The sequence below is a fragment of the Canis lupus genome, chromosome 12 (genome assembly GCF_003254725.2).
Source record: "Canis lupus dingo isolate Sandy chromosome 12, ASM325472v2, whole genome shotgun sequence".
Taxonomy (NCBI): Eukaryota; Metazoa; Chordata; class Mammalia; order Carnivora; family Canidae; genus Canis; species Canis lupus.
In genome coordinates this window covers 34683914-34707926 of record NC_064254.1, presented here as the reverse complement: position 1 = coordinate 34707926, position 24013 = coordinate 34683914, and the positions used below count along the sequence as shown (strand labels likewise).

Sequence of the window (24013 nt, the reverse complement as noted above, 5' to 3'; positions counted from 1 at the left end):
TACCCAGGGATCCCCAAAAGTCTGATGACTTCTTAAATGCTGACTCATTTAGAAATACTGTGATAAATTAATAAAATCACCGAGATTTGTGGGGCTTAAAGAAGAAAATTAGTCATTAAGTTGAAAGCTTAGCTGCTTTGAAAAATCTTTGAGGTTAAAAATATGACAAAAATCCATCCCATTTTAAAGACTCTAAAAGAAGTTTTTTGTATTCTTCAATAATTTAGATATTAAAAACTGTACTTCTTGTTGGTATCCTTGTCTGGCTCATGCATCAACTCCTTGTATGGTGGTTCACTTTGTGTCTCAATCATCTTGTCCTAATTAAATCTGGATATAGATATCTGATGAATATTCCCTGTGCAAAAAGTGCTCCTTATACACAAAAAACCAAAAGCTTATGTTTCTAGTATGTTTTGGTGAGGATACTGAGCACATTTTAATCTAAAAACAATGCTTTCAAGTAATGGTATCCTATCATCTACAACCTTTATATAATAATGATCTTGAGGGACACCTGAGTGGCTCAGTGGCTCTGCCTTACACTCAGGGTGTGATCCTGGAGACCCGGGATCGAGTTCTGCATTGGGCTTCCTGCTTGGAGCCTGCATCTCCCTCTGCCTGTGTCCCTGCCTCTCTTTCTCTGTCTCTCATGAATAAATAAATAAAATCTTAAAAAAATAATGATCTTGAATGGAGAGTCTAATTTAATTGGTTTAATGTGATAATTTTGGTCATACATAGTACTGTTCATATATACTAAAACTGCTCCTAAATCTAAATTAAGAGGTCATTCAGTATTTTGGTATACAATAATATTTGTATATATTTCAGTATATAATTATACTTGCTTCACATTCTGAACAGTTTCTAAGAATTTTCTTATCACAAACTTCATCATCAGTCATTAAAATATAACATTTTTGCTTAAAGACTTATGAAAAATAAATTCTAAAATCTAAATACGTAGTTTTAAACTTATTTTTCTTCTTTCCACATAATTACTAAATTTTAAAGATATTATTGATTTTTTAAGTACTGTAATTTGTCTTTATAAGTCACATTTCTCTATTATTAATGGACTAGGCAACATTCAACAAAACTTCCTCCTAAAATATTCAGAATCCAGTATTTCATTAATATAAAACATTTTCCTTGATTATTTTTCTAATAGGTGATTAAAGAGATTGGTTTCCAAGTAGCATGACTACAAAATGATAAATTCAGGGTATTTGCTTATGGACTGAATACAAAAGAATTTTGGTTCTAATGTTCAATATAACTAACTATAAAGGAACAAATTTACTATTATCACTAATTTAGATCCAGGGAATATATCAGATGCTTGAGTCTACTGAAATTGTTTGAGTTCATAAACAGCTGAAGTTCAATGAAGTGTTATAATTTTAAGTATTATTTTTTTAAGACTTTAAAAACAGACTTTTATCCTATCCCTTGTCAAAAAAGTAGTTAATTAAACTTAATAAGCACTCAACTTTCACTGAAAGAATAAAAGTCAGCTAAATGACTCCTGAACCTTCTGTAAAGAGAACTTATCCTAACCCAAGTTATTATGATTAGAGAACGTAACAACAACAAAAAAAGAATGTAACAATGTGTAAACATGTGCCTCTATGATTTAAAACTTTTTATCTTACTGTACTTAATGTCAAAGCAAAATGGGTTCCAATAGGATCAAAATCAGTTGAACAAAAATTCTTTCTAAATTATACAAATGCATGATAATGTAGGAGTATATTAAAACCATAAAGATAAAACCATAATTCTGTTTTCATACAATAAATACCTATCAATTTACATGATAATTACACTTGACCAAGTGGAATGTGTATCTAATGTATAGGTAGTAAAGGAAAGGTTATCTACACCAAAACCTTTAAATATTAGAAAATTTGGATTTCTTTTCCATTTCCAGAAGAAATACACAGCATATTTTTAACCTCATTATAATGAATGATGATAAAAGATGGGACTGAAACAGATTCCAAGATTGACTCACAGTAATTGTGCTACTTGTCATCTCAAAGAAAATTATTCTTCCTATATAGAACAGATTGTTGGTATCCAAAGAAATTATAAAATTCATAGTCCAAAAATCAGTAGAATCATCCTTATCAGAGATTTCCTGTGCCTCTTAAACTGTTTCCCTCTTTTATTTCTATTTATCCTCTGTAATAGGATGTGTGTTGGGACTAAGTAAAATTAAATAAATCCTAATATAATTTATTATAGCACAGCACATAAATTAAAATACTTGGTAAAAATGTTTGTCGAACAGACATTCATGTTGAATAGATACGCAGTGCACACACAAAAACCAACTCAAGTTCCAAGAATGAGTTTTTAATTTGAGACAAGGTGGGGTATTTTTACACTGAGTACCATGATTAACACACAAGTTAATAAATACTGCTTTAGTTATAACGTAGTGAAAATGTTACACATATTAAATCCTTTTATTTTACAAAGGCCTACTTTTCATAAATAGGAATTGATATCCAAAGTCTAAGAATTGAGAAAAAAATCTTAATTTCTGATTAATATAATGAAAATACCATTTTGAAATAATTTCCTCTTATTTTAGAAGTTTATTGCAGATAGTTCCATGCCTATAAAAGTCAAGTGTGACTGCTCCCACCTCTAAGTTAAAAATGACAGTGGAACTAACTTTGAAATAAATAAGCAGTAATTTGCTATACAGCAAAGTCCTAGAAAGCCTAATTTTACTTAGGTTAAATTAGCAGTCAGGGATAAGAAACAAATATTGTTTCATAGGTCTTAGAATCCAGGCATTAAAATAAAATGAGAAGATATACTTGCAAAATTTAATAATTAATCAGTGAAATATTAAAGCCTATAAATAAATGTAAATACTATGTATATGCAAAATCAATATCAGTATAAGTCCCTAGAATAGTAAAACACTTTTTGGTGATTTCATTTAGTTTACTGAACACAAATGTTCACTCCACAATTTGACAGCAAATGCTGCATAATTAAGGAATTTGTGTCAGTTGAGGCATGGCTAGAGGTATCTCCACAGCACTGGTCTTCAGCAAGAACTTCTTCAAAAATTCTAAGTAATATAAATTCCAAATTCCGGTTTTGGCCCAGGACACACACACACACACACACACATACACAGAAGGTGCTATTTGCTGGAAGAATTACATTATATCTAGCCTGTAGGGATTTACTAGACTGGCTGCTCTCTGTATACTTGTCATAAATTTCACTTTCAAAATTCCCCTTTGTTAACAATGTGCTCTGCTTCTATCAGAGAACCAATAATACCACTCTTTCCCTGGTATAAGAGTTTGATGGTTCAAATAAATGCATTCACTATTATTTATTAAGTTAATGATGTACAAAGATGTTTGTATTCAGAACCCATTTATACTCAATAGAACCTCCAGAGCTGAACTACCTCCAAAGAAAGATGAGATATTTGTGTAAGGGCCTGTAGTGCCTTCTCTGTTTAACACTGTTAGGGACCAACAATGGAGGCTTGGTAGCTCATCTAGAATTTAATTAACATACTTGGTGGAGCTAGTACTTCTCTGGTTATTATGTGTACTTTTTGGTGATTTTGAGTGCTAATGGAACACCAACACGATTACCACACAATTTCTACAAAGCAGTTTTATGGAACTCAGAATCAACACTTGTAACTGAACTCTGAGCTCAGGCATTCAGATAATCCCTCAACCTCAGAGTTAACTCCTATAGAATCCTATTGCTCTTTTAAGAGTTATCTGAGATAAAGTACATGAAATTGCTTTACAAATTATAAAGCACCACAGAAATGCAAGTTGTCATTAGAGTGTAAAAATATTTACTAAAACATATTTCCAATAATAATACTGATAAGCACCTCTGTCAATTCTAACGCCAGGTAAAAATTAAGGAACTGTCCCCATAGTTTACTTATTTGGAAACTTGAATAATCAGAGAACTTCACTCTATTTTAATTCTTCTATTAATAGCATTATCTTGTATTAGAAACTAATAATTATGTTTTTTCTTATAAAACATAAAAACTAGCTTTCGTGTAAAAAGAACATTTTACTTAACATTAGAGATTTGTGACTCTCTTCCTAACTCTGCCATATTCTTGATAATATACCTTCATCTCTATAAACCCTGTCCTCCTCTATAAAATGGGGATAATGCCACTTTCTTGCAAAAGTTTCATGATGATTAAATGAGATGTGTCAACTTCGTAAATTATAAAGGACTTCAGAAATAGATTTTATTATATAACTACACAACTGAAATTAGGACTATGAAATCATGGTGTTAGAGTTCACATTTATAGTTAATTAGCTATAACTAAAATATACATAATATGAGCAATCTCTGCAAAATATGCTCTGCATTAGGCTTAGAAAGATGTTAGTCACTTTATTTACAGAAATTAATTGGCCTGATCTAAAACAATTGCTCAACTATTCAGAGTGAATGAGTATTTCTTTAATACGAATTGATGAAGGATGAGGAAAAAGGCTATCACATATAGAAAAAGTAACATACATCTTCCTGTTAATTTCCATAAAGCCAAGGGTAGCCTAAGGTATTAAGAAAACAGTTGTTTTTACAGTATTGTCAGGTAATCTACACATTAAGTATATAGATTAACCTCTATCTGGACAGTGAAGCAATTAATTTGATCAGAATGCATAATGTATCCTTAATGTAAAAATAAGTATTTCATCATTTCTTCTTTATATGATCATGTTTTAATGTGGAAAAATAAAATACAATGTATCAGCAAAATATTTGTGATGAATTACTCTGAATCATGAAACAGGTAGGCTATTACATTCCTTTATACTTTTTTTCTGATGATTCAAGATATCCTTGAAAAAGTTTCCTTGAAACCAGCTTGTATTATACCCTAAAAATTATTAGGTATGGACTTTAGTTATGGAATACATTTTAATATTTATATTCTAATAAACTATAAGCATCCTAACTTCCTAAGATTCCTTTTTTCAGTTTATACTCCCAGCCAAATTACCCAAATAATAACAAGACTGATGGTCTTAAGAAAACAATTATAAGTTTAAAGATGTACTTGAGTCATCCCGAATGATGGGGCTTTGGAAAAGCACAGAAAATTTTGTGGATTTACTTAAGTAAGCTAAAAGACATTCAGAGGTAAAAAGCTATCTGAGATACTTAACACTGATCATCAACTCAATTTTTCTTAGTTTTGAAAAGAATATAAACTTAGATTTTTGAGACCACTTCAGAGTTCAGAAACACTTCCAAAACACCACTTCCAAAATGAGCATCGTGATGCTTGATGACATCCTTATTTTTAATCTCTGCACTGACCTGATGCTGCAGGCCTCAGAAGAAGTTGACTAATTTAAACTCCTGAAACAACAACAAAAAACCACACACACAGTCACACACACACACCTTTATGCCTTCGAATAATAAGGATGTTCATCGTCTTCAGAAAATCTAGACCAGACTATATTTATTATCTATATTAAACGACAATAAAAATTATCTACAGAAAAGTCTAAGATTACTGATGATAGGGCAAAAAGATGTCTACATATAATAATCTAGAAAGGAATAAATTTCATGTATAAATATGGTTTGAGGTCTAATGACTGAGAAATTTTTTTCTCAGAATCTAAATATATAAGAGTAAAGTACCCTGGATAGCAAAGCACAAAATTAACAGTCTTATGGAAACCTTTCTTTTTTTTCTAACACAATGACTCTACATAAATAAGAATTTGGAAGTGCTGCACACAGGAGGGAAATATTTTACTGCAACTTTCCAACTGACCAGGCTTCCACATTGAGACTGAGTATTCCATTCACGTGGGAGAACAGGTTGTCACGTGCAAAGCCTCGGAATAACCAGCCAGGAAACCCTGTGGAAAAAATCGGGGTTTATACGTTTTCATTGTTTGGGGACTGGACGTTAACCACAGGTTTAAGAAATTGTAGTGCTGGGCAAGTTCACAGCAGAGACATTACCAGAAAGCACTCTAGATGTAAATATCGTTGATAAAGGAAAATGTTAGTCTTTATCCAGACCTCACACCCAGGCAAAACTAGCAAAACAATATTAATTTGCAATAATAATTCTGAATGTCAAATCAACTTCTGCCAGCCTCTACATCCCAAAGACATGGAAATGAAAAAATACAGAGATTGATACATTATCACAATTTTAGTGATATAAATAACAAGAGTAATAGTCAAATAATGATAAAGATGAATTCCAAGGGAACACAGAACAAAATGGAAGAACTTAGGGAATGATACTGTTTATCATTTAAAAATATGTAGTAAAATTATAAATTAGTAGGAAATAAATATACTCTAGCAAACAGTTTTGGTAATATAAACAGATGTTTCAAAATCAGAGTCTATCAAAGAAAGTTACTGTAAATATGTTTTTTCCCCTGTTTTTATTTTATTTTTTATTCACTTGTTTTTATTTTGGGTATTCAAATAAATAATTTCTAGATATATTAAAGAACATTATATATATATTTATTATATGTATTATAGTTATATATTATATATATAATTATATATATATGATTCCTATACTGGCAGTGGGAAATTGCTAGGCATAGAAATTTGGAGAATATTTTACACCTCAACATTGTTATAGAGAAAAATGTGAAGTATCCATATTTACAAACTTCCAAATTATGGTACAGGAAAGCAGATTGCAAAATACTGTCAGATCACTACCTAAATCTCTGCCAAAGGGCAAAAGTGATCAGACTGTATTGTATAAAGCTTTCAACTATACTCAAACTCCATATGATGGAAGATAATCAGGCAAGAGAAAGCACAAAAGGAAGGAACAATATTCACAATGCATTTAGATCACATATACATTTATCTTTATAAAGCAAAATATATTAAGGTTGGTCAAATATTAACCTATTGACTCAAGAAAGGACTTCTCTTCCAGAGTTCCTAAACATTTAAGGGTTGAATAAGTGATTCTAAAATTATGTTTCCAAAATAATAATTTCAAAATAGCTTCACCTTAGATAACATTTTCATAGCAAAAACTGTTACTTTAAAAAATCAGAAGTCTCATTAGTCCAGACTTAAAGGGCCCAATATGATTTTTTGGCTGGGTCACAGGTACTCTGGTGAGAAGAATGAGATGACCTTCTACTCAGGAATGTAAGGCAATCCATGCCCAGTGTGCCTAGATGTTTAAATCCAAGATTCCATAATTACCTAGCTGCACTGAACTATTCCCAAGTGTACTTCAGAGAGAATATATTTTGGAATACAGTGTTTCTCAATATTTTTGACATGTTTTATCCTTGTGAGGGATATGCAGGAAGTCAACTTAGATATTCTAAAATCTAACTCTCAATTAATCCAGAGCATCACACAACCATGCACTTGGTCTACACTACATTTCACATAGTCCCTCCCCCATCTCCCCAATGGCCTCCATAGTTCCTTTCATATATTGTCCTTCAACATATGACTCTATGAGTCATGGTGATGATGTTACTCATATGGATCATGCTCTGATAATGATTATCTCTTGTGAACAAAAGAAACTTCCCTCTGTGTCACTCTCAGGAAAAATTTGTGTGCACTAGACTGGTTTATTTTCACGTTATGGAAGCTGAAGTTTTATAACTGATGGTACATTTATCAAAATATGTTAGAATGTTCATGGTTAAACCTGCAGCCTAATTTTCTTCCCTTATTTTTTCTTACCAATCTTTTCTACACATTTTTAACTTATTTCGTATGGCTATGCTTTTACATTTAGGTAGGTACCTTAAGTAACTTTTGATATTAAGGTAGACATTAAAGCAAAAATTAAAATAAAATAAAATTTTTATAACTCTATTTTCATTAAAATATAGAATTTTCCATCCATCACTCTCCACATACCTTTGATGCAATAAGAAACAACTTAACTAAAATGCAACTGATATACAGGCATGAATTTATCCACAGCTTAAACAGCAGATTGCAGAAAATAGCAAATTATCTCAGCAAATTATCTATTTGGAAATATTACCAAAGAATGGAAAGCAAATGAAAAAAAGACTTCTAATCTGGAAATAAACAAACAAACAAACAAACAAATCTGAGCTCCTAGACTTTATTCTTCCGAAAGTCCTGGATCCTCACAATTTTACAGTCAAAATCCTGAGTTTTTCTGTTTTTCAACTCCACAGGGCCAGTGAACATGCATTGTGTTGGTAAGGACAAGCACACTAACAGCAATAAGAATTCACAAGGAGAGAGAAAGGGAAAATTAAAAAAAAAAAAACAAAAAACAATTAAACAAACCGGTTAAGGATATACATGACCTCAACACTATGACACTTAAGTAGCACTAGAACATAACTGCACCAATGGGCAACATAATAACTGATGTCAAAACAATATACATTTAGGCAACAACCAAAAAAATTATTTTGTGGCATATAAACTTTTAAAAAAATAGAATGAAATCTCCTTTTCTGGTTTTCTGGTTTAATTTAAAACTAAAAATGAAAGAGTAATATACAATACTGATGAAAAAGATTTTAAGTAAAATAACAAACAAGTAGCATCAACAACAACAAGCTGGTTGGCAAATATTTGGCATGTTGGAAAATTTAGCTATCAAGAATTACGGACTTGAATCTGAGTTTTCACCATTTCAAAATTAAATTACTCATAAAAACAACAAAAAACAGACATGCAGTAATTGTTTATCAAATAACTGCTTTTGATTTATGATGTAATAAAGGATTCAATGAATGATAAACATTAATTCTTATTTTCTCCCTCTGAATGTTCTATTTCTTGACATTTTGTGAATTTAGTACAAGAAATGGGAAAGATAGAATTAATTGTTCTTTGCAAAACATACTATACACAGAGTAGCTGAAATGTCTTCTAAATATTCTTGATCAAAATTATTGCCTTTTTAAGAGCAAAGCAAACAAAACTCTTTCTAGGGGATTGATCATGTCACTGAATTAAATTGTGAAATTAACAACTATTTGGCGAAAAAACTGAAACTGAATACTGTTTTCACTGATATTTAAAATTTTCAATGACATTAAATCTGTCAATTATTCTTGAAATTCTTTTATGGGGCAGCCCAGGTGGCTCAGCGGTTTAGTGCCGCCTTCAGCCCAGGGCCTGATCCTGGAGATCCAGGATCGAATCCCATGTCAGGCTCCCCACATGGAGCCTGCTTCTCCCTCTGCCTCTCTTTCTCTCTCTCTGTGTCTTTCGGGAATAAATAAATAAAAATCTTAAAAAAAAAAAAAAAGAAACTCTTTTATGAAAAAAGACTAAATTGCTATTTCAACAATGTTAAAAATAATGATTTTTCAAATGTTTTCTAATGCAAATTTTACAAATCTATAACAAACCTTTCCTGATTAAGACATAATGATTTCATTCACAAAGACAGTAAATATCTTTAGGTAATTTCTCCCAATAATTAAGAGCACATTTAAGATTGATTGAATAATTCCAATGATTTTAACAATAACAATTATACTGCACCTCATTTCCATATATACCAACCCAAATTGAGTTATAATGTTTTCTGATCACAGCAAGAATGAGTTGGAAAAATGGATGAAGCCCATCATAAAGATCAAATAATTAGTGTGATTATAATAGTTCCAATATTAAGAAAAAAATCAGTTTACCTTAATCTTTCCCAAAGTCTCTCTTGGTTTGCCTCCCTCCCTGTTCTTATTTTATTTTTCCTTCTCATCCCCTATGTTCTTCTGTTTTGTTTCTTAAATTCTACATATGACTGAAATCATATTTGTCTTTCTCTGATTGACTTATTTTCCTTAGCATAATACCCTCTAGTTTTATCCATGTTGTTGCAAGGCAAAATTTCATTCTTTTTGATGGCAGAAGGACTTATTTTATATATACTTTAACTCAAATTAAAAGCTTATCTCCTTTTAAAAATGAAAGAGTCTGGGGACACCTGGGTGGCTCAGTGGTTAAGCACCTGCTTTTGGTTCAGGGTGTCATCCTTGAGTCCTGGGATCTAGTCCCACATCGCGTTTCCTGCATGGAGCCTGCTTCTCCCTCTGCCTATGTTTCTGTCTGTCTGTCTGTCTGTCTCTCTCTCTCTCTGTGTGTCTCTCATGAATAAATAAATAAAATCTTTAAAAGAAATAATAAAATAATAAAAATGAAAGAGTCTGTCAATAGACATCTCCTAAACTCAATCTTATTTCTTTCTATATGGCAAGACTGTAAGTAGTCTTTACTTTTCAGTAGAAAATGCTTATTCATGTTTGAAATATATTTTTAAAGAAACCAGGCTAAGGTAATTATTGCAACTCTATTCTAAGGAATAAATACTCATTTTTCAAATGACAAACTTACTCTAGCCTGGCTATTTGCATTTTTTACTGTTGAAAGGGATAAAAATAATGAAAGACAACAATTGCTAGCCTTTATAATTTCACTTATCACTAAGAATTTTTATAGTTCCATTCATTTTCCAAAGTGATACACTAATAATTTTGATGACAAAAAAATGACACACATACACACACACACACACTCCAGATCTTTGGGCCTACTGTGGTCCTTTAACATAATTATCATTGCATCATATTTTACATCAAACATCCAGATATGCACTTAGTTCACAGACATGAAAACTGTACCCATTTCAGTTTAGTTTTATAAACCAGCCAGGCAAATGTGGAAACTACAAATGGTATATTCAAAGATTCTGTATAGTAAACTCAAAAGGGACAACTTCAAGCAAAAACTCCAAAGACAAATCCTTCTCCTCATTATAAACCACAGGTTTATCACTGTGAAGGATCTCTCAGATTAAATAGATATTTAGGGGGCTCTTATTCTGTGCTCAATTTTCCCATCACCTTCATGTTCTCATTGAATAGTTCCAATTGCAGTAAAATTTCATAGACTAAAATAAACCTTACATAGAAATCTCTATAAGTAAATGTCTGAGCTTGAACAAGACTAGCCTCTGATGTCAGGGAGTCATAACATATTTTTCCAGGATGCCTAATGTCAGAAAAAACTCTAGTCTCTGTTAAGTCATTCTGAACAGAAATAGCTCTAGCTGGCCCTTCAGGTACAGATGAAATAATGTGGGTCCCTATATAGTCTCCCACTCATCTAAATGAAAGCTTTCTATGTTGTATTTGAATTTTCTGTCATTTCTAGTCTCTTTACTTATATCAATGCATCTTATCATTTATTTACCTTTCAGAAAGTTAAGCTTGTGGTAGATTTTTTTACTATGATGTGGAATAACACCCCATGAAAAATTGAAACAGTAATGAAGTTGGGTTTTTGTTTGTTTTTTTAGCAATAATATTTTGAAGTGAGTGTTGGGTTTATTTACTCACTTCGGTCACTTGGGAAGAGAAATGGCTTACCTTCACATAGGGCAAGACTTTTCTACCATGGAATGCCAAGTACTTTTTTGTTTTTGTGATCTTTAAGGCAAACTTTATAATCTGAGTTATGTGAGCCCTTTTACATGATCCATAATTAGAGTTAGGGGATCCATATGCTCTTTAAAATTGTACATAAAATTTTGTGTGCAGTAAGTATTGTTTTGTGAGAGCCCACTGCTTCCTTTATTTCTCTAATGGGCCTATGACCACTCTCCAAATTACTAGCAAATGGTTGAAGAGTCTGGATGAAGGGGTGACTCAAACTAGGACACTGCTATATTGCCTTGGTGCTTTACCTTTAGCTCCCAGAATTATCCTCTTTTATAGGTCCTCAGGCTCAGCAGTATGCTTTCATTAAGAACCCTATTTAAGCTAGACACTTAGGAAATCAAGAAACCATACCCTGAGAAAATGAGCTTTATGATTATATACAGAGGGAAAAGAAATTCATCTCAGAAAGCACTTTCATGAGCTATCAGTACTCTAATGAATCATATTTTTGAAAAGACTTTAATATCAACAGGCAAGAGAAAGACTATATATAGATGTGCTAAAATCTCTTCCCTGATGAGTTCCTTAAACAACTTCAAAGACATTGACTAAGAAGGAAAATATAGAAAAAAAAAACACAAACTTTATGTAATCTAAATAAACCATTAGAAAGCATAATCCTGAAATAAGAGTAAAACTTCAAAGTGGATAAAACAATTGTTCCAATTTGGACCTGCTTAGAAGTTAAGAACAAACTTCAAAGGCTAAGCATTCTCTAGAGAGGGAAAAACAAACAAATGAAATAACACCAACAAAAAATTGAAATTGCAAGACTAACAGCTTCTTGTTACCACAAAAAAGTTCAAAAGTCATTAATAGGTCTAAAATATCTGACAGGTGTTATACAACAGAAAACATGTTTGCTAGAACCTACATCTGTTAATCAATATGCCACCTTTTCTGAAGTCAGCTTTGAAATCTATTCAATATTTACAATTTATCAAATAAAAAATTTATTTCCCTGTAAAACTCATACAGCTCACACAAAACCTTCTTTGAAACAAGTGACTTACTAGGCATTTACAATTTTTGGTTGGATTTCTGAAGTGAACTGACCAACTCATTATATGATTATGACAATTACCTTCCTAAAGAGAAAAGATGGCCTACTTGAAGCAGGCTATCCAAAATCTAAACCCATTTCACTAGCCTACCATTTATCGGTGTGGAACTGAATAGAATAAAAGTCTTCTTGATTATTAATATTACTATAATTAGTAATTCTTCATTGATTTCTCTATTCTTATGATTGGACATGCTTCTATTTAATCTTCCAGGCCTTAGAAAATTGAGAAGAAATATTCATTTTATTTATTATTGACTCTCCTCACAGTCATTTTCCTGTAACCTCCTACCTGGATCTGGCTTTCCCTGGAGACTATCACTATCAGTGGGAAGATGGCATCTTGGAGGGACCTCTGTGCCCAGTCTGTCTCAGTGTCGGCATCAGGGCCACTCTGCCTCTGGCTGCCTTGATCTTCCCTCTGTTAAGACATGCTCTCAGATGTCACAGGTCACAGGGTGACTGCAGGCACAGGAAGCAGTAGGGACCCTGGAAATCTTCCCTTACCCCACTCCTGAAATGCTCCCCACTATAACCCCATCCTCTTTTGCTATGTGGATGCTGTTGTGACTGAAGTTTGTCCATTAAAGAGTTTTTGTGATATGTCTAGTTGATCCAAAAATAAAAAGCATATCATCATCTGAGAAAAAAAAAGATATCTAAAAGGCATAGAAACTGCCTGCATTGATCATTTCTTTAGGTCTTAATTTCATTATTGGGCCTCCATGCACAGGTAATTAAACCTTGTTGGTTTTCTTTTTTTTTTTTTTAATGTTACTCTGTCTCATGTCACTCTAATCCTTAGATCAGCTAGAAGAATCTTGAACGGCAAAGAAATTTTTTCTCCCCAACACTCTAGGATTACCTACAATATATATTTGCTGTTTGCTGAGATTAATTTTGTCTTTGTTTTCCAAATGACTTCCATCATTTCTCTAATAAAATTTTCCTCCAGACCATTCACAGGCAGTACTTCAAAATAAAAATATCTCCTTCTCCTGAAGAGCTTTTTAACCATGTGTTAATAACAGTATCACATAAAATCACAGAGTTTGAAGAGAACTAAGTGGGCAAGTTTCTGTATGATGATCATTTCACCAGTGAAGTTACTGCCTTCATACATGCATTTATAGAGACTGTAAAATCAAATAGACTGCTCCCTCAAAGCTAGATAATCAATCACATTAGTTTCATCTCATCTCTCAGGTGCAAATGTGGGAGCACGAACCATCATTGCTTCAGTCTTCCTCTCAAAATAGTGGGTGTCTATCAAGAAGACACAGTAAATATGACCATAAACATGAGATTCATCTTTATCAGATAGCAACCATAGCTACTCTGCAAGTATATGTCAATTCAAAATAAAATCCTCTGTCCTCTAGAAAGAACATATTTAGTTTGTCATGAATGTTAACTGGCAGTTGACAGACAACAATGTGATTAATACTTTTACAAGTAGAAGGTGGCTGGCTGCTTCTTTTCTTTTTATTTTTTTATAATAAATTTATTTTTTATTGGTGTTCAATTTGCCAACATACAGAATAACACCCAGTGCTCATCCCGTCAAGTGCCCCCCTCAGTGCCTGTCACCATTTGCCTCTGATCTCTTGGATTTTAAGCTTGTCCTCAGCAAGAAAGTGAACCTCTTGAAAGTCATTTGCCGGGAAGAGCAGGCAGGCACTCTCCTTAGCTGCTCTCAGCAGTACTTGCTGTACCTGAGAGGGAGCAAGGGAGTAGCCAGGCAAGCTCGTGTCCCTGGCAGGCTTTCAGAGAGTCCCAGAGCCTCTGCATCTAGGACCTTATCCTGCTGCTGCATAACTCAAGATGTGCCCCTTCCCCTCCGCACAGCTCCAAGGAATACAGTCTAACAGCAAATGCCCTCAGGACACCTCACATTTCCTCAATGCCAATTTGGCAAAATAGTTACAATGAAGCCATGAGATTTACCAGTTTAATTTAAAAGACCCATAATCTCCCCTCCAAAAAAAGCCTCAGCTGCTAAAACACTACACAGAAAAGACAAAAAACAAAACAAAACAAAACAAAACTCTGTTCCCTTCCTTTATTAAGAAAATGTATACCTTTAAAAATTTAATAACAGCGTCTTTTTTTACACAGAAATAATCATCAGACAATCCTGAGGCCCTGAAAAACATTGTGTCATTCCCACTGAGAATAACAGTAGTCTCTTTTCAAACAGGCAGAATGGAAACAAGGGCCAGGAGGGGTTGGTTACTCTGTCGTCCAAGGTCACATACTCAAATCTCTAACCTGAAAGACTGCATTTTCCTTTCCTTTTTTCTGTCTGGGCTATCTGTTCCCTATATCTAAACAGTTTTTCCTTTAGTCCACAGCTGAACATCACAGAAACACAGGCAATTCCGTGCTGTGCGCTAAAATCAGGACTGTTGATTAGGAGATACCAGGCCTTGGCAGCCTTTGTCTATACACTTTAAAATAACAATCTATACAGAAACTGGTATCTTTCTGTCTTTAAGAAGATTAAGTTCTGAAGCTTTCTAATTTTAATGAAATTCAGTAAACATGGAAAACAACTATCTTTGGTCAATCAGAAAAGGAAAATACATACTTTCTGAATTAATTGTGTAATATATATGTGTGTGTATATATATATCAAGTTAAAAATTAAATACTAAATTGTAGACAATTTAATGTACACTTCTGTTACTTAAAACATAAACATGAAAATAACTTCATATAATGCAACTCAATGATCACTACTGTATTTTAAAATATATCTGTGTAATTGCATGTTAAAAGCAAACTATTCCTTATTCTATATTGATAGGCTCTAAATGAAGCATTTTAATATCTTACTCTTGGGATAATTAAACAATATATTCTATTAATTTTACATTTATGTATAAAATTAATATAGCTTAGTTTACCTGTTCCTGAGTGCAACGTATGAAGTAGGAGAAACTGCAGAAACCCAGCAAACATAACAGCAGCATCGGAGTGGTTAAATAAATGCTACTGGCATCAAATCACTAAATTCTAGCTAGCAAAAGCAGCAAATGCACAACACAATAAAAAAAAAAAAACACCAAAAATGCAAAAAAATGTTAAAATTCCCTGTGGTCCTTGCATTCTAAATCAAAACCAAAAAAATTTAAAAAGCCTGCAGTGTCCAACATTATACAACGGTGACACTAAACAAGGCCATAAGTGCTGCTGTCATCAAAACAGATCTCTGCAGTGTACAGATTCTCATTGATTACTGCATTAATCTATAGTGCTCTGTGCTATACTAAAGAGGTTCCCACTGTAGCAAATACCAAAGCTCTGGTAGGTCCGTAATTAACCATTTCCTGAAACAATGCACAGAAGATGTTACCTTCCTGTAGGCAGAGACACGAAATGAAACAAAATGTAATGCTGTGGTCCCTTAAAACTAGCACAGGAGAAAAGACTTAGGCATATGCTTGAAGAGCTCCTCCTATTATTTCCCCAGTGACATTGCACTGAGATATCCATGGGCTAAGATAACAAAGTCAAGCAGACCCCTGCTGGCTTGTGGACCTTAGAAAATGCACCTGAAATGATTTGGTCCCATTATCAATCACTGGCAATGGTCCTAACAAGCTCTGTGTAACAGATCATTTCCCCTGCAGTTTCCCTGAGAAATCTTACTCAGCCCAATGACAACTGGCACCAGGAGGCATAAACCAGGAATTCAGGAGTGATTGTTGAGAACACAGACAAAAGTGTTCCGGTATGGCCAGCCTAATGGTAATAGTGGCTCATCTCCAGGGGGCAAAAGAACAACTCCAGACAGGTTTTAACAGGAGTTGGGGAGGGTGTCCATATTATATTCAACATTTTAAATGTGCAGCTTTTTGATGATTGTAGAGTCACAACTCTGTCTTTTTTACCACGCACTCTCACTGAAGCATAGAATCATTATTCTCTGTTAGGTTGCTACATTTACACTATCAACCCCATATCATGTACTACAGAACAAAAGCAATAATAACAACCAAATTAGTTGATTTGAAATTATGTCACTCCTTTAAATTCATTTTTATCATGATACATCATTCTGTTTCCAGAGACAACAATGAAAAATAATACACTTCTCTAATTCACTAGGGAATATTATTGAAAAGTAGAAGCAGACTGCTTCTAGTTTGTTTTAGAAGATTAAATGATCAAATGATAATAGGGAGAGAATTAAGAACCATCTTTCATTTATTTAAATTAAATGCAGTGTTTAATTAAATTATACTTGTTAAAAATAATTATCTGATAAGAAAAAAATTAATACTGAACTATGGATCATCTCACCACCACCAAATCAACTGCAAAATATCAGCCTCACACAAAATAGCAAATCTGAATGTTTTCAACCCCTTAACAGAATATGTCTTTAGCCTCTATTTAGAATCTTTGCTTTTTCTTTACCCTAAACTTTAAAGTATGTTTTAAACTGGCTTAAGTTAAAGACTGGTCAAATTGTTGCTGGGAAGAGAGAAAAGGAAATAAATATCATTTGAATGATTTTTATGTGCCAGATATTGTGCTGTGTTAATTTTACATACTCCATGTAATTCTTAGAGATATATGACAAAATCAGTATTACTTATCCCATATTACTGATGAAGCTCAGAAAGGCTAATTAATTTGCCCAAAGTCACGTGAATTTGGAAAGCTGGAATTTAGATTTGACTTTATCTGACTTGAATGTCCATGCAAAAGCTCTTCATTACACCATGATATATAGGAGCTACTGCAATTATTCTGATGGATTACCTCAAAGTTAAAGTGTTAATGACTTGGTGTGGAAAACCATGGTGATGCAGAAGGGGCCTATAATCATCTACCTCTATATCCTACATTTGAAGCCAGTGAATATTTTCCAGAGCTGTTTATAGGACTGAAATCTTATCCTTGCTGAATTTAAATTCCTTTCACTATGGCACTGTCATAAGGTACACATAAGAATGTCATGGTCTAGAGACTGATCTACTGGCCCAGCAAGTATACTTGAAGATAATCTATGGAAAGAGAGTCCAACTTTCAACAATCAATTTACCAGTTTTCCCTAGGTCCAATGATACCATATAATTTTGTTTGATTGAAATGTAAGAATCTATGGACCTTATAGACCTATATGTAGGCTAAGCCAGCTAAATGAAAATATTTTAATTCACTGCATGTGACTATTACTGTACCTGAGTTTTGAGGTATTTTTTTATGTTTTCCTATTTTTTCTCATTTATTACCTGGTATGAATTTATTTCAGATTACAAAGTCATTTTGAATGCTATTAATCTAATATTCTTCTCTCATTTCATGTCATGAATTTTGTTAATTTGGTATAATTATCTTGAATTCCCTAAAGTGCCTCCATATGAAAAAATTAATCGAGTGGTAACAAATTATATTTCTAACAAAAGATACTTCGTAAACCGAATAAGGTCTCTGCAATGGTATACAAAGCTTTCATAACTTCAGAGTTAAAATACAGAATCAATAAAAGAAGGGGCTAATATCGATTTTATTTTAAAATGTCCTTTCACTTATTTCTGGGCATAACATACTCTAAGATTCTATGCACAGAATAGTGTCACTGAGGACATTGTTCATATAGGTAGAAAAAAAAAACCCTTCCATTTTTATCTTGTCAATTCAGAAATTTATATTAGTAATATTTACTTATTTAAAGCATTTCTATCACTGTCCATTTTGAACTACATATATCCCATCTTGGGGTTATAATATTTCAAAACCACTCACTCAGCTGTGATTCCACAGCCTTTCATAGACCAGCAGACTGATTTCCCTGGGGAGAGAACACATAAAGCCTAACATCAATTGCAATTTTGAGCTTGCTTCACATACACCATTTGACCTTGTGCTACTGTGGTACAGGAAAAGGCCTGTGTGGAAGGGTTTCAGCTCTTTTCAAGAACCCAGGACCCATTATTTTGAAAAATTGACACTAACTTCCTATATTTGGACTGAACTACCCACTAATAGATAGTTCTAATTTGTCAGGTATTTCTCACTCTTTGTATTAGCGTGGAATATACTGATGACAAAACAAAACTCATGCACAATTAAACAACTTGCTATTCCTTTTCCTTATTTTCAGAGAATATTGATGTTGTAATCTTTAAATATTTTGGGGTTGGCTATTACACAATAAATCACAAATGTGATTAATTATCTTACAGTCTTTAGAGCTAAATCATAAATCTAATCATCTCTTTTTCAGAGAAAAAGAATGAAGATAAAATTGGTAGTTAGAAACTTTGCTGAGAAAACGGAACAAAATCACTCCACACCTCACACACACAGAATGGGAATACTTACAGGGGAGAAACAGATACAGAGGGAGTATATAATATAGGTTTCTGTCCAACTCTTAAAAATAATGACGTGGGATCCCCGTGCCCCAAACTCATTGTTGCTTACCAGCACCTGCTCCTCGGACATCGACTGTTCTCTCTTCGGAATCAACGGACCTCACTTCTCCCCACCCTTCTGAAGAGATGGGTATCCCAGGTGCACACATGACAGCAACCTTGTAAAGAAATTCAGCCTGGGGATTTTTAGCTTTGCTTTTAAACAAATTCAAAATCTTATCTAAGAAGAGCACAGAGTACCTCACCCACCACTCCGCTTACATCATTGAACAACAGCACCAACCCATAGGTCAGGAGCAGCAGAAAATGGAAACTAAAAGAAAATATTGGTGTAAGCATAAGAAAGTCTCTTTGCATGACTGACTCAGGTCATTGCAGGCACTGTGCAGCTATGCAAAGGATCACTTGGATAAAATACCACACATAAGCCTCAGTGGGCCTGGTGGCGTGGAGACTGGTAGCATTTACTGAGGAGAAGCATATTGGCATCTCTGTTGGGTTTTAACCAGATCCACAGGATTCAGGAAATAAGCTCTCTGCCAGATGACACTATGCTCCTAGCCATTCCTTCTGTTTACTTATCCTCCAAATTGCTCTAACTAGTGGCCTTTCTCCTGCTGTGAGCTTATTTGTGGAGAGGGCTAAATAAAGGATTTTTATGACAGCAAAATGGCCATTAGCCCATACAATGATTTCTTAAAATATAACTTTTCTGCTTTTGTTTAGTACTATTAAAATCAATTAAATACGTTTCTTATTATTATATCCTTGGTTTTTGAAGAAAAAAAATGTTTTGTTTCTGGTGTGAATTTGAAATTGAGCTATCTTTGTACATATGTGCATGTTCTTTATATATTATTTTTCTCCTATTTACATAAACTATTAAAGGTAGATTCCCTCTTCCTATTGCTATATTTTCCTAGCAGAGGCAAATACTTTTAAATACATACATACATTTATATATATATGGAATTTTTTTCCTACTATATGTGACTTGGCACATTTCCAGACTATGTACCCTCTTTCAGATAGAATGCAAACTCTATGAGGAAAAGAAAGCAGTTATATTTTTCCTCTATCATAATGTAGTCTTCTCATTAAAACAAAGTTATATATATTTTAATGTAAACATATTACTCGGTAAGTAATGATTATTTTTTGAATTTCAATACAGAGAATGCTGTAAATAGTAAAAAAATAAGGTATGTATGCATGTATTTCACTCTTCCTAAAGCATATTCATGTACTTCAAAACAAATTTGAGAAGTGACCAGGATAAATAGCATTATGAGAGAATCAACTATTTACAGAAACAGACATGGGAGTGTATACCAAGACTGACTTGTCTAGAAAGTAAATTCCTAAATCACCATCCTAAGGCTTCCACTTCATCAAGACTTTATTTTCTAATTAAACTTCAGTATTAACAGAAAAGTCGGAAAGTACAGGTAAAGCTTATTACAACCAAGTGACAATACTGTTAATGTTGAAATATTAATCACATATAATACCCTGGAAATTATGGGGTTTTTCTTCCTCCACAGTCCTAGCAACTACGAAAAAAGAAATTTCATTTCAAATCACAAATCTCATACCAGTGCACTTTCAAGTAATAATACTATATTGAACTTCTAAGTTCCATATAATACATTTTAAGGAGAGTGGCACTGAAATACTATAGAGTAAATATATATATTATTTCCTAACTCTCCTTAAATATTTGCAAAAGTTGAAAAAGATCTCTACTTGTCTATAGCTAACTCATCTATGTAGTGTCTTCTGCTGGTCACAATCATATGTTAAAAAAATACAAGGTATACCTCCACAGGGACAAATATACTAAGTAATTTTAAGTAATGGGGATATCTAGATTATAAACTCTTTTTTTGTAAAAAAAGATTTTATTTATTTATTTGAGAGAGAAAGATCAAGAGAGCACGCAAGCTGGGGAAGAGGCAGAGGAAGAGAGAGAAGCAGGCTCCCTGTTGAGCAAGGAGCCTGATGTGGGACGCAATCCCAGGACCCTGGGATCATGACCTGAGCCGAAGGCAGATGCTTAACTAACTGAGCCATCCAGGTACCCCTAGGTTATAAACTGCTGATGGGATGTAAATAAAGTTTCTGATTCTCTGTGAGACTACAGACTGAAGATAGTCCAGGTGGAAATAATGTGTTGCCACCATATCAAATGACTTTATCTACTTTGTGAGCCACACTGCATTGTATTAATATTTTGGCACTTAGATCAATGGCAGGACAAACTGGGCAAAAGAGGGTAAACGTATTGTCTTTCAGTCTATACATGTGTAAACTCTACAACATCTTAGTAAAATCAAGGCTCTTAATCTTCACAACCAGTAGCGTAATACAGTATTTGTGAAAAACTTATGGCATAAATACAAGTTCTGGTTCAAAGTACCTCTTATGAGACATTTTCACTGACTAAACAATCCACGTGGTTCTCTTCACTGTTTTTGACTTCCCTTCAGGAAGGGAAGGGAAGGGAACAGGAGAGTCCCACATTGGACTTTATTCTATTATTTCTCAAAAGTTTTGTTGATCCCTGTATACATTTATAATTTCTTTCATCTAGCAAAAATTCTAAACACTGAATATACTAGGTCTAGAATAAAGAGAAAAAAGAGCTAGACCAGATCTCTTCCTTGAAGGTTCAGGTGCTATTATTATTTCCATACTACAGATAAAGAACCCGAGGTTTAGATATGCTACATGACATATCTAGTCCATGGCAGAGTAAAAATTTGAATTTAAAAACAATAATAATAATCAAAGCTAATCTTGCTTTAGATCACAACATCCTAAAGTATGGGAACTTTTACCTAGTATCAAGTACAAGACTGTTCTTGGTGGTTCATGATTGAGGCAAATGAATCTACACCAAGTAAAATGCACAGGATGCTATTTACTGGCTGAGGTCTTTCATGAGACTCTAGCATGGAGTCTTGCCTAGACCTCAGAACACCAGTTTATAGAAATATTAATGAATGGTTCTGAATGAAAGGTACCCTGATCAAATGTATTCAGGACATACTGTGTATTGTATTATTTTCTAGAACAATCACAATGCACATCACCTTTAAAGGTGGTGAAAAGTCTTTAATTAAAGTAATTTTGGCCAAAGTTAGCATCAGCCAAACTTATTTGAACACCCTTATTTTTGACAGAACACTTATTAAAACTATTATTGCTCTGCAGAAATACTAGATGGAGAAATGCTGCATTATTAATACTATTTCTTTTTATTTGTTAAGATATTGTAATGAAAAAGGGAGGGAAGTACTGGATTCTGTTTTATAGATTCAGAGTTGATTTTGAGAACCATATCGTTCATTTGGGTAGTTTCTGTAATAACAGGCACTGTTCCATATCCTGCTCTGTCACTGGGCTATCTGTGATTCTGCTGTCACAAAGCACCAGCTCAGCTATCCCTTTCTGACTGATATGGATATGCTTCTGGATCAAGGTCTTCCATTTATTCAATTCTACTGAATCACACTGAAGCAACTGTTCTGAAGGATCCTAAGCTAAAATAAAACAAACCAAACATAAAACAAAACACAAAGTCCAAATACATATTCTGGGAAATCCTAGTTTTATATATCTAGACATAGAATAAACCAATATTCGAAATACAACGAAGGACTCTGTGGAATAACAGAAAAGGTTAGATCTAAAGATATGAGAATGAATAAAATATAGATGGTCCCTGACTTACAATGGTGTGACTTAAAATTTCTCACCTTTATGATGGTATGAAAGCAATATGCATTCAACAGAAACCACAGTTTTAATTTTGAATTTTGATCTTTTCCTGAGCTAACAATATAAGATATGATATAGCCTCTCATGATGCTGGGCAGTGGCAGTGAGCAACTGCTTCCAGTCAGCCATGTGATCACCAGTGTAAACAACTGATGCACTTACAACATTCTGTACCCAATCATTCTGTTTTTTATTTTAAGTACAGTATTCAATTAAATGAGATATTCAGCACTTGATTATAAAATAGGCTTTGTGTTAGATGATTTTGCCCAACTATAGGCTAATTATATAAGTGTTCTGAGCATGTTTAATGTAGACTAGGCTAAGCTATGATGTTTAGTAGGTTAAGTATTAAATGCATTTTCAGCTTAATATCTTCAACTTATGATGGGCTCATTGGGATGTAACCCCATCCTAAGCAAGGAAGAATTGCATTAGGATTTGGGAAATTAATCTATTTAATTAACATTTTCTCCAGGATTGAGAGCTACTTTCATATCTTCAATTTCCTGAGTCATAAGGCTACAACCTATCTTATGTCAGATTTTATAGGTTTCTGACAAGAGTATATTGGATACTAGAAGACACTCTGGCTATAAAATGCCTAGCCTGAGAAAGTTTGAAAGAATACAAATAGTCAAAGAATTTGTTGCTATCAAAGCACTCTGAAATTCTGAAATACAGGTATGGGAATTTCAGGCTATGGCAATGAAACCATTTAAAATATAAATGAATGTAAGCACCCTATTAATGTTGCTATTCTTTGTCTCACAGTGTATTAGAGGACAGGCATGTATGAAAAGGATAATTCAAGGAGAACTAGTCAGTACAACGTGCCTCAATCTGTACTGTCTTCTAAGCTAGGGAGACCTAGGGCTCCCAGATCCTGAACCAAACACATGGAGTAACTCAGTTGATACTTGGTATCAGAACAGCAGATATGCCAAAATGTCAGAGAGTGGAAGAATATGGGTCAGGGTGAGGTAGGGAACACTTCAGAATGGATCTTTTTAAGGAAATGAGGCGGGGGGGGGGGGGGGATGAGTGAGCCATGAAAGGGAGATTAAAGAGAGAAATTTTTACCTTTATTAAGATAGGTCGGTATTAAGGATCGCAATTACTGTAAACTTGACTCACCTACCACAGAATGTTTCTCCAATTCATACCCTCTGACCTATTCTATACATGTTCTATAGGAGACCTAGCAAAGTAGGACAATATGAAACCGATTGCTTTTCATGGTGCTGAGATATTTAAAGGATAAT

General features: G+C 33.6%; 1 protein-coding gene across 50 annotated transcripts in view; it reads right to left on the bottom strand.

Moving 5' to 3' along the window:
* RIMS1 (regulating synaptic membrane exocytosis 1) overlaps positions 1-24013 on the bottom strand; it is a 477898-nt gene that overhangs the window by 168662 nt on the left and 285223 nt on the right. For 4 of the 50 annotated variants that reach the window (XM_049092231.1, XM_049092241.1, XM_025445014.3 and 1 more), the window contains exon 1: positions 19015-19340. The exons of 36 other annotated variants lie outside the window; for them this stretch is intronic. In XM_049092231.1, coding sequence (XP_048948188.1) covers positions 19015-19114 — 100 coding nt within the window. In that variant the 5' untranslated portion in view covers positions 19115-19340. Of the gene's footprint in view, positions 1-15482; positions 15957-19014; positions 19343-24013 lie in introns of those variants that run through there. 10 more of the 50 variants (XM_035697455.2, XM_035697456.2, XM_049092232.1 and 7 more) reach the window with 7 other exon arrangements.